Source organism: Notolabrus celidotus, chromosome 10, assembly GCF_009762535.1.
Source record: "Notolabrus celidotus isolate fNotCel1 chromosome 10, fNotCel1.pri, whole genome shotgun sequence".
In the NCBI taxonomy this organism is placed as follows: Eukaryota; Metazoa; Chordata; class Actinopteri; order Labriformes; family Labridae; genus Notolabrus; species Notolabrus celidotus.
In genome coordinates, this window is record NC_048281.1 from 27120983 (window position 1) to 27133471 (window position 12489).

Here is a 12489-nt window from a genome sequence, read left to right on the forward strand (position 1 = left end):
GTTTTTATCATCAAACCACACTCAGATTAACATTTAAAAGGCGGAACTGCAAGTTCCTAACATGAGTTAGCCATTACTTCAATCAATCAATCTTAATGTATATAGCGCCAAATCACAACAAAGATTATCTCAAGACCCTTTAAAAACATAGCAGGTCTGGATGATAATCCATGATGAATTATTAACAAAGACCCAACATCAAGACATGAGAAGATGCAGTCCCCTCTTACAGACAGGACTCAGTCTGATCTCATCTTAATCCACCATGAGCAGAGCACTTTGCAGCATTTAGCAATTTGCAGCGGCAAGGACGAACTTCCTTTAACAGGCAGAAACCTTAAGCAGAACCAGACTCATGTTAGACAGACATCTACCTCGACTAAGTTAGGGTTGGAAAGAGGGATAGAGGAGATGAAGAAAGAGATAGAGATGATAGTGAGATGGATAGTACTGTAGTAGTTGTAGCCGCTAGAGTCTGTAGCAGCAGGCCGTCTACGGCAGCAACTCAAAATAACCTACGAGACAAGGGACAATACTTCTACAGTGAGATATTTGTTAGGCCTCATAAAGTTAACACATTAGAGACTTCTTAAGGAACAATGCAGAATGTTTTTTGGCTCTCTTTAAGCCTGTTTCTGTCTAACATTATATACGCCAACATAATAAGTTATCAACTGTAATGTCTTATTGTAAGGTGTTCAGAAAATCTCTAATCTGGGTCTCTGTTATCCACTTAACCTGTCTTCTTATAACCAGAATGTGGAGAGTGTGGTCTCCCCAGCATTATGGTGACAGCACGTTATCTATCATTAGGCTTTGTTTAGAGCTCTTCAGTGTTGTATATTCAGTTCCTTTGTGGGCTGGATAATACTGACGCACAAAGGAGGAAATGGTGTATTTCTATCTGGTTTGTATTAGCCGACTGTTACAACCACACCAGACAGCCCATCATTTATTCGTGTTCTGGCATCATCACCATTACAAATCTCCCAGGAGCATCTATTGTGCCAAGTTATAAAGCAACTTAGAGCTTTTGAAACAATGCTCGTGATATGATAAAGCCTGTTCACTGTAAATCATGAGGACTTGGCTGACTGTAGAGTTCTGTAGCCTAAGTGTAAAATTGATATGGCCGTTTTCAGTTAGAATATACATCGTTTTCCAGACAACATGAAACCTGCTTGAGTTGTGTAATCCGTCACAGAGAATGTTAAGGCAGTGTTCTTTCTTAAGTTTCTCCTCAAGTGGAGCATTCAGGCAAAATGACAGGGATACATATAATCATATTCAAGTAAGCAGCTTTAGCTCCTAACTTGAATAGCAGGGTTGCAAGTAAGGAGTGAAAACTAACACAAACATAAGTGCGGCTTCACTGAATAATGCAATCTCATAAAAATGCTATAAAACAACAATCACCACACCCTTTATCTTTATGTTTTATCTAATAGGGACAGAGAACGATGAAATGTTTGAATGACTTTATGAGCTTGTAAACTACAGATATTGATTTCTGCACAGGAAGCTGTGATGCCTGACACTCTACACGTATGAAATGTGAAAGGATACAGCAGCTTATTGTGTTGAGGTGAAGGGTTGTAGCTATTCTTATTACTCATTTGTGAACATCAGAGGCAGTGACGGTCTTTTGGGAGACATCTTCTTTTTTTTTTTTGCATTTCGGCCTTAGTCTGGACCAGGGGTTCCCAAAGTGTGGGTCGGAACCCCCTGGGGGTCAGTAGATGTCTACTAACTATAGACCAAAAGTAGTAGTTACATTTTGATCCAGAACGCAGCAGCACGTCTGGTCTTCAACCAGCCTAAGACAGCTCATGTCACTCCCCTGCTCATTTCGCTACACTGGCTTCCAGTTGCAGCTCGCATCAGATACAAAACTCTAATCATGACTTACAAAGCAGTAACCAAAACCGCTCCAGTTTACCTGGAACCCCTCATCCAGGTCTACTGCCCTTCTCGCCCGCTACACTCAGCCTCCGAAAAGCACCTAGTGCTTCCAGCACACAAGGCTTCAAAATCAAAATCACTAGCTCGACTCTTCTCTTCTGTTGCCCCTAAATGGTGGAATGAATTGGCCAACTCCATTCAATCTGCAGAGTCCCTCTCTACTTTCAAAAGACAGCTAAAGACCCAGCTCTTTAGGAAGCACTATGCACTTAGCTAGACTGTTCTCTACTGTTGTCCCCAGTGGCAGATCATGTCTTCCAGCTACAGTTGACTCGCACTGTCCTGCTCTACTCTGGGAATCTGTGTTCAGCTCTTGAGTGACCCAGCACTTGGTACTTTGGTCATTATTGTGGTGATGTTAATTGTTGATGATGATAATGGAAGGTCTTAAATTGTTTGGTTGCTTCATTAAAGATGTTCCTTATTTAAAGAAAAAAAATCCTTATTTATTTTTGTGTATTGCCTTTACACTGCTTGGCAGTACCTGCACCCAAATGGACTTGAAGCACTTTGTTACTCTTACTGATCTTGTTTCCTCTTGTCTAGATCTTTGCTTGTGTTGTTCTTGTATGTACGTCGCTTTCGATAAAAGCGTCTGCTAAATTACATCGTAACATTTAAAATAAAACCCTGCAAATAAGTACATTTAATTCGTTTTCTGCCTTTCTTTGTTTCGAGATGACTCCTAAAGTTAGGGATAGGGTTAGCTAATAGTTTGTTAACAAAAGGATCAGTAGCAGCAGGTTAATTCACTGCAACACAGGAAACACAGCCACCTGTGCATGTAGGTAAACAATTTTTTAAGTTTGAAGTAAAAGAAGTATGAAGCAAATTTTAACCACTTCCACGAGGGACAGTGGGAGTCACAAGTCTTTGGCACCTATATTTTTGGGGTCACGGGCTGAAAAGTTGGGGTCGAGACCCCTTGGGGGGACGTGAGAAGCTGATAGAGGGGTCGCAAGATGCCATCCAAAAAACAAAAACAAACTCAAATGATTTAAAATAGCTTATTTTATCCATTGCTGTAAAAATATATGCAAAAATAGTAGTTTGATTTTCTTATTGCTAATTAAATAGTCAAGTCAAGTCAACTTTATTTATATAGCACATTTAAAAACACCCAATGTTGGCCAAAGTGCTTTACAAGATAAAAAAGTAAAAATACATGAAGACAGCAATAAACAACATATCAGGATATTAATGTCCTCCTCACAAGGAGAAGGCCAAAGAGAAGAGATGGGTCTTCAACAAAGATTTAAAAAACATTCAACAGAAGGGGGCCGATTGTAATTGGAGTGGCAAGTCATTCCAGAGCTTGGGGGCCGCTGCTGCAAAGGCTCAGTCGCCCCAGGTTTTAAGCCGTGTTTTAGGCACATCCAGGGGCAGCTGGTTTGTTGACCTCAGTGCTCGAGCTGGGTTAAATAGTAATATCACTGCTACAGTCTTAACATGAATACAGCTTTTATTCTGCATCTGGCTTTAAAATATATATATATTTAAAATAATGTTATGGTTTTTTGGCTGTTGTGTTATTTTTGTGTTGTTCTGTCTGTTTTTGGATTAGCTTGTTGTTGCTAGTGCATGGTTGTTAGCAATATTAAACTGCCCTGAGAAACAGTGGGGGTCACCAGTCTCTGACACCATTATATTAGGGGTCATGGGCTGAAAAGTTTGGGAATCCCTGCTCTAGACCCTTATTGACTGACCCTGAACATGTAAAGAAGTCAGTTACAGTATTGAGCATTCTGTCTACATGTCTCTGAATCTCTTCTCTCTGACCCTCTGCAGGGGAAAAGCCATACAAATGCACCTGGGACGGCTGCACGTGGAAGTTCGCCCGCTCCGACGAGCTGACGAGGCATTACAGAAAACACACAGGGGTGAAGCCTTTCAAGTGTGCAGACTGTGACCGCAGCTTCTCCAGATCTGACCACTTGGCCCTGCACCGACGGAGACACATGCTGGTTTGAATCAGACGGAGAGAGATCTAAAAAAGAAGAGCAGAAGAGAGAGAGAGAGAGAGAGATCAATGAAACAGACCCACACACACATACAGGCAGCCGGGGGAGCGGGATCTCCCTGTGAATGTTTTTCAGCTGGCCCGGACGCACACACATTTACACATACACACACACACACACAAACACACTCATAGACACACACACACTCTCATCCGTCGTGAGGAGGGAAGATGGAGACGTGCACAGGGCTTGTGCGGCACAAAACAGGGTCACTTCTGGATCCTCTTTGGGCTGGAAGGAAAAGACGGCAGGATCTGTTATTGTCATTGTTTGGAGTTTATTAGGGAACTGTCTTTTACAGCACTGTTTGTAAATGTTTCACTCTGATTTTTAAAGAACTCACGCTCTTTATCTGAACAAAAAAAAAGGTATATAATGCAGTTGCAGTCTCTTTTTGGTATCTTTCTTTTCATTCAAATGGCTGCTTTTCAAAGCACTCATAATGTGAAAGACCCCCATCAGGAGGAAGGATTTCCCACAGGAGCAGAAGTTGGGCCTGGACTGGATCACAGGAGGAGTTTTCAGGCGTTGTTGGAGTTACCGGCTAGTATTGCTGCGCCGTGCCTCCCTGTGAGTCTGAGTTTAAACCAGCAGAGGGCGCCGTTTCACCGCAGATGGTTTCCTTTGCATGCTGGAGCCTGCTTTTAAAAACAGAGGCATGCCATACAGAAGCAAAAAGAGGGCTGGACTTTCAACTTTTACCATTTCTGGAAAACAATAAAGACATTTACTCAACCTCATCGACACATCTGCAGTTTTAGAAACCCATGACTTCATTCCAAATGATGAAAACCGGACTGTCATATCATCACACCAGCAAAGAAAACACACCGTCTTCAGAAAGACCTCACATCTCATCAGTGCATTTCTTTATGTTGAGCCTTTTAAAAGCATTTTCTTCTAAAAATAAATCTTTGGTGGATTTTGTGCTGTGATTAGCAATCAGTAAAGTGCAATCTTAAAGGATAAATATACTTTCAGTATGACAATGTTTTGTTTCTTGATTTTTATTTGAAATGCCTGCTCTTTGCTTATGTTTGACTCAGAAAAATACAACCCCTCATGTACAGTGAACTTTTAAACAATCAGAGGAGATTTCCAGTATGTGAAAAAACAAGAGGCACCTTACAGACTCATGATTTCATTCTGTCCAGAACTTTCTTTTAATGTCATTACTCAGCTGTTTTCTCAGAACTGAAAGGAACTTACTTTGTGTGTGTGGTTTTTATTTTTTTCTTGCACGGACCATAAGCTGAAACTTTCGTCGGCTGCAGTGTTAGAGGGATACTGGTTACCAGAAGTCAAATACAGAAGAGCAATACATACAGAACCTAGCGAAAGAAGGATTATCACCCTCCTCTTTGTTCTGTTTGCTGATGTCATTATATGAGAGAAGTGTTTGTTACGATTGGTTTGTAGCTCCAGCACAACGCTCTGATCTGACGCATGTTTCAGAGAGCAAGTTATCACTTTGTTTTCTTTCACCTCAGATGAGATATGTGTTTGGATTACTTTCTGAACTACCTGACATTTGGCTGGATAACATGTAGAAAATAGGAGGAATCAAACGCTTGCATTCACAGATCTTATACATTAAAAAAAAACACTTTACATTTTTAGACGCTGTTACTGTCAAAAATATCGGACATTAAAGATTTGTACTCCAACTCAATCAAGCAGTTAAATGAAAAAGTCATATTTATACAGTCATAATAACAGGCTTTTTATCTCCTGTATACAATCTCTTTATAAGACATAAACTCAAGAGAATCCAGGGCCACTTCACATTATTTCAAAGTGCTGCTAAATGCATTTATTGGAGCCAAGCCAGTAAAAAAATGGCAGCCTTTTTGTTAATAGCACCTTGAAAACTGTACACTTACACACACACATCTGCACATTTCTATTTAACATCCTCCCTTTTTGTACAGCAGTCAAATCCAGGAAGTCCTTTCCACACACGCACATACTGTATGTGACAGCCCTTTGATTTAACGATGAATGGTAATGTATGTTATCATTATTTATGTATATTGTTTGTGCACATGTCATTATGCCCAGTTGTATTACCATATTGGCAAAAAAAAAAAAGCATATCAGCACCTTGTTTGTTTTATTAGTATGATTTTCAAATTATTTTATTTCAGATGTCAATTTATAAACAAATAATCCTCCTATTTTATCATCCATATAATGTATGAGAACATTTTATTACTGAGGGGCACTTCATCATTGCATATAACTCTTTTTTTCTTCTGTACAAAGGATCTTTTGAAATGTTGTAATATATGTGATAGTGAAGATAAAAACTTATTACAAAGTTCTACAGCCTGTATATACATTGGAAAAATAGGGCTTTTGATTAGTAGATGCAGGAAATACATTTATACATGTAAAGTCTTTTTTCAGAGACTGTAATTTATCTAATTTGATATACAGTGAAATGGGGCTAATGGTGTTTCATCATGTAAATTATCATATGTGATGTTATATAACAGTTTGCTTTCTTTCAGTTTGTGGTTAATTAAGTTCATGATCGAATCATTTTTATTCCTAAGGCTGAACCAGTGTTTGCTATAATCAAATTATTTATATACAATAACAGTAATAAGGTACTCGATTGCCCTGTGTTGCTATTTTGATATACCCAGACGAGAAATTCTATTGATCAAGCACATATCAACAACACATGTACTTTTCATGTTCGGTTTATGACGTTGCATGCCTTAATACGCCACTTTTCCACTAAATTTAACGAGACCGTGAACGCGGATTCTCCCCCAGGACAGGGTGTGTTTTTCGATTTCCCTCCAGCATCTCTTTCTTCATTTTAAAGCATAATTTTGTAACGGTAACCAGGGTCAAAGTTATGCAATAATAATGAATAGTGCCTCATATTGCAAACTTGTAATATCAGCTGCTCCGTGCAGAGTTTAGATTTCAACATGTGTGCTCAAATTAATAAAAATTCAAATGGGAAACCATGATTATTTTTTTTTTTGTTTTTGGAAAAAGCACAGACAACATTATGCAAGTCGGACCTCTAATGTTTTATTTTCTTCTTCTTTTCGCACTGAGCCTTACGCCATTGTGTCAAACGCAGCATCTTCCCATAACACTTTCACAGGCTGTTTTATAGCTTGCATTATTACTTTGCTTGCAATAAGTCACTTCCTCTAAGGGGGACAAACTGAGTTACAAAGGCCTCTTGATATTTCCGCTCCATCACATGAATTCAACACAATGATTTGATGGAAGATGATGAGGAATCTTACTCACAGGAATAAAAGAATACCTGTGGCTGTGGAGTGGCGCCTTTGATAATGAAAACTGATCTTACACTTCTCTATTGGTTCAATATCTATTTTTACTTTCTGTGTTAACATCTGCTTTTGATTTCCTGGTTTTTGAAAATTTAAGTAGTGAAGCCAATGCCTATGTTTCAAGTTTGCTGATATTACGTACAGTAATTGTTGTTCCTGTATTTATGTAAAGTGAGTGTAGTGTAAATATATTCAGATCTTTTCATTCTTATCGGTAAAAAAAAGAAAAAGAAAAAAATTGTGATATTGCTCAGCATCGCTTCAAAAAGGGAGATTCTGCTCATGGAATTCCACATCTGTAAAAGAAATTTTTAACCTGATATTTTTCAAAAACTTCAAGAACAGGTGTCCTTTTTTTTCAGTTGCAATTTTCTTTTCTTCAAGAGTTGTTTAAGTATCCAGTCAGTGTTTTGCCTTTTTCTCTGTATTTTTCATATGGATGGAGCTGTGAAATTTAAACTAAGTTCAAACATATACATGTATATCAATATGAATGGAGGCATGAAGGTTAATAAAGTTGCATTTTGTATGTAACACACTGGTATTTGGAGCTAGTTTCTATCTCTGACCGAGCCGGGTGGTATGTGGTTTGGATATCACTTGGACATCTGAGTACTCTACTCACATTCTCTGGCATTCAGAAACCTTATCTTGGTATTAGGGAAAGCATTTTAAATTATAGGTGATGTTCAGCACAGAAGCTTGTACACTCACTGTGAGAAGGGGGCAAAATTGTTGACGACCTTTGATCCATCAGCTTATAATTAGCTGACAGTTTTGGAGAAATAATCTCAAATAGAGTTATTTTCTTAAGCTAAAACAGTTGTTACATATACCATACTTCCACTAAAACAACTTGCACATCAAGACATGAACAGGAATGTGGAGTAAAAAGTGCACACCCCATATAAGTTACAACAATTCACAGAAAAACACAGAATTTACTTACAACATATATCAACATATATCACACTTTCATCATACTACTGTTAGAGACTAAGTAGCTTAAACTCACGTATGACTCAAAGGTACAGTGTGTAGAATTCAGCAGTGTTTAGCAGAACTGACAGAAATGGAATATCATTTTCATAAGTATGGGTCAATGTAACAAAATGTATTTGTTAACTTAGAATGAGTCTTTTATATTAACATAAGAAGAGGGACCCCTTCCATGGAGACCGCCATCCTCCTCTGCAACATTTCTACAGTGGCACAGAATGACAAATTTTACACCATGCACATTTTTTTGTAAAGATTACTTGATAAAGGAAGGATCATACTTACCATGCATCACAGGAGCTTCTTTTCCAGGGGTTGAGCAATACTGTAATATATTCCCCTTTCTACACACTGTACCTTTAACCCTCTTGTTCCCAAACCATCGCCGCTGACAGGATTTGACATGCGTACTTCTCAAAGCCATAACTCCTGAACCATTTAAGATATCTAGAAAATTCAAAAACCACCAGAAAGCGGGGAAATAGACCGTTGGCATTACGGTAGCTCCTAGGACTTCCACAGTACGACCGTTATTAACTGTTATTATAGTGTCATAAACACACAATAATGTTGAATAACTGCCAGATACTGAAAGTTGAGGTTATCTTGGAAAAAGGGGCAGAAGCACTCACACATTGCACATTTTTTGACAATTCTACAGCCATAAAATAAAAATAAATCCAGACGGCCTGAATGTAATTATGGTCATAAGAAGGTTAACTGTCAATACAAAATATGGCTACACTTCGCACAGCTACGGGGTTTTCTACGCCAACTAGCAGGGCTTTATTTATGCAAAACAAATGTCCACTAAATTCTCGCTTGTAACCACTGACACCAAGTCATGCTGTTTTTAATCGACAACAAACCTGAACAACTGGAACATCACTTCGAGGGTAGGAGAGGCAGCTGTAGTTTAATCAAAGGGAAATACCGCGTTTTTTTCTTTTATGTGGTTGAAGACGATTAATCAATCTACGGCGCTTAGTTTAGGTGGCGTCGCTTTAAGGTCACTTAGTTGGCAGATCCAAGATTGAATCTGTTGCAGTTAAAGGTACAGTGTGTAGAATTTAGTGTAGTTTAGCAGAACAGACTCAGTTAGAAGTGGAACATAATATTCGTAAGTATATGTTTAAATTAGTGCATACTCACCTGAATTTAAAAATTGTTTTGTTTTTTACTTATAATAATAATAATAACAATAATAATAATAATAATAATAATAATAATGATACATTTTATTTAAAGGTGCCTTTCTCTGCACTCAAGGACACTGCCCAAATATATATATATATATATACATACACAAATTTACGCATTAAAGGAAACAAAATCATAATCAAAATGAAAACAATATAAACTGACAGAGTGGTAAGAAAATAGGAACAATAAAAGTGACAGTGCAATTGGTGTCAGACAAAGTAGGCAGTTTTAAACAGATATGTTTTGAGTTGTGATTTGAAATGGGGGAAAGAATCAGTGTTTCAGAGTTGAGGTGGTAAAGAGTTCCAGAGATGGGGAGCAGAGCGGCTGAATGCTTGGCTCCCCATATTTATCTATTATTATTTATTATCTAAAAGGACCATGCATATTAATTAACACTTCTGTAAATATGCCAGAATTAGCCAAAAGGCTAGTTTACATCCATAGTCCCTTGCCAGATGTTAAAAATGCTCCCTAAAAAGATTAAGATTAAACAAAAATAAAATAGAGTAAAATAAAATCAAAATAAGAAGGTAGAGGAGAACCCAAAACACAAACAAACAAACAAACAAACAAACAAAAAAGAGAAGAAAAGAAAAGTACAAATAGCACCATATGATTAAAAATGACTAAAAGCTACATAAGGACATAATATGACAGTTTTTGAGAAAGTCGTGAGACGGGCAAAGAGGACAGACAGAGTATGGAGGAAGAGGATCTGAGGGAGCGGGAGGGAGAGGGAACATGGGGGAGGTTGGACAGAATGAGCCCTTTAAATCTACAAAAGAGTGGGTCTCCCTCCAAGGAGGCCACCATCTTGCATTGCCATATTTCTACAGTAGCACAGAACGGACAAACAAGCAACATATGCATTTTTGTATTTAGTTTGTGGCTAAGCGAAATGCACCGGTTGGAAGATGATGAAGAAGAGGAAGAGAGTTGTTGTTTACAAAGAATTGAAGTTTTTGATAGGAAAAACTTGACAAATAGAGATGATATCTATCATGCATTACAGGAGCTTCTTGTCCTTAAAGGCCACCATCACTTCACTGACAGGAGTGAGCAGGGGAGCGTTTCAATCTACAATCTGACTGTCATCGCTTAATACTCCCATTTCTACACACTGTACCTTTAAGATAATCACAAATAATGATTAAAATGAAGAACAACAAACAGATTTAAACTACTTTTAACAATTTCTTTAGTTTTTAACATTTTTGAAAAGCTTTTAATTAATCTTCATTCATGTTTTATCTCATAAACTACAAGTTTTAACATCCTTATATGACATATTTATACTATGCTTGGACTATTTTTGCATTATCTTAAAATTGTCACACTTATTTTAATCTGCAGTTGGCAATAAATCCACTATCTTCTATTTTTAAACCCCTTTTACACATTTACACATCCAAGTGAAACACTGTGTACCTCTGTGTAATATCATAATGCTTTGTTATTATCCAGTACCCACAGAGAGTGATATTTTAAGACCTGCTATGTTTTAGAACAGCATGTAGTGAGTACAGTTTCTGAGAACAGGTTGCACTTAAAAGAAAACGCCCAGTACATCCTGTATGCTGCTCTATAATAACTGGATCTGGATGAATGTTTCTGTCATCCAGCAAAGGATTCAGATGATTACAATAACAAGGTTTCAATTCCCAATCCACTGAGCCTTTTTCAGCGTGTAGGATATCACACGTATGATTTATCACTCGCAAGAGCCTATACAGTGTTGCCTGTACTGTACAAGTAAAGAGAAGCCATAAGCATGTAAGAGAGCTATTAAAACCCAGGACATGCTCAGACAACTTCTGGGGTTGGTACGGCTTCTCCTGGCACCTTTTGTCTACATCTCGGCTATGACTCATGCTATGATAGGGACACTTTACAAGAATTAAACAAACAAAACAAGGAGTAATCTTGTTTTATTTGGATCACATTAAACAACCAGTACATGAGTTCAGAGAAGGGTGTGCTCTCGAATAATTAGTAGATACTGCAGCCAAATTATGCATTGCTGTTCTACAAAGAGACACGAGTTTCAGTTGGAAATGTTTCCGATTAAGCTTCTGAAGGACGAATGTGTGGACCAGATGCGATATGAAATTTTGAGTGTACTGCAAAGATTTGCAAATATTTAACTTGAAGTATTGTTTGTCTGCTCCTTCTAAACAAACATTTAAAATCAGAAGATTACTTTTAGCCAAATGTATTTAACATTTTTTAGCATTACTTCCCTGAAAAGAAAGGATTACCTTATATCCATAACCTCACTGACAAGTCTTTCACACTATTACCCGCAGGGATGACTTTTATCAACAAGAAGCATTTCTATTCTTCACAACGAACATGACTAACAAAAAGGCTTAACCCTCCTGTTATGTTCCGGGTCAGATTGACCCATTTCAAAGTTAAAAAATAAAATTAATTTTTAAAAGATAAGCATTTCTTTGGTATGAAACTTCTTCTGTTTGGCTTAATTAGCATAACCAACATGTAAAATAAAAATGATTCATTTAACATATTTGCAACCCCCCCCTGCATGTTCGGGTCAACTTGACCCGGCAGTCAAAGTGGAGGCTAAGAGGAGTCAGAAGTGTCAAATACTAATTGTTTCTTTGCAACTGTGTGACATATTTCACCCCAATCACGGACACACACATGAAAAACGAGTGAGTTATCCTCATTGAACCATGATCTTTGAGAATGACAGAACACAATTGCACTAAATATTGATTTAAATGGTTAGTAATAGAGTTTAAAATGAGATTAAAAAGGTTCTGACACTTTTGGATAATAAAATATGCCAATTAAGGTCAATTAAGTTGACCCAGTAACATTATTGCTGTTCCTAAGAAACGAACATAACAGTAGGGTTAAAAGACAAACTGGGATTTACTTAGGAAGAAACTATTGTTAGCTTTGTATGACTTTGGAAGCAGTGTGAGAAATAAGGTCTTTTATTTGAAGCAATT

At 37.7% G+C, this 12489-nt stretch overlaps 1 protein-coding gene across 1 annotated transcript in view; it reads left to right on the forward strand.

Annotated features, from left to right (window-relative positions):
- The window catches only part of klf12b (Kruppel-like factor 12b), a 67981-nt gene extending 60131 nt beyond the window's left edge, over nucleotides 1–7850 (forward strand). Inside the window, 1 exon segment of the mRNA XM_034694571.1 lies at nucleotides 3751–7850. Coding sequence (XP_034550462.1) covers nucleotides 3751–3932 — 182 coding nt within the window. The 3' untranslated portion in view covers nucleotides 3933–7850.
- The last annotated feature ends 4639 nt before the right edge of the window (nucleotides 7851–12489 follow it).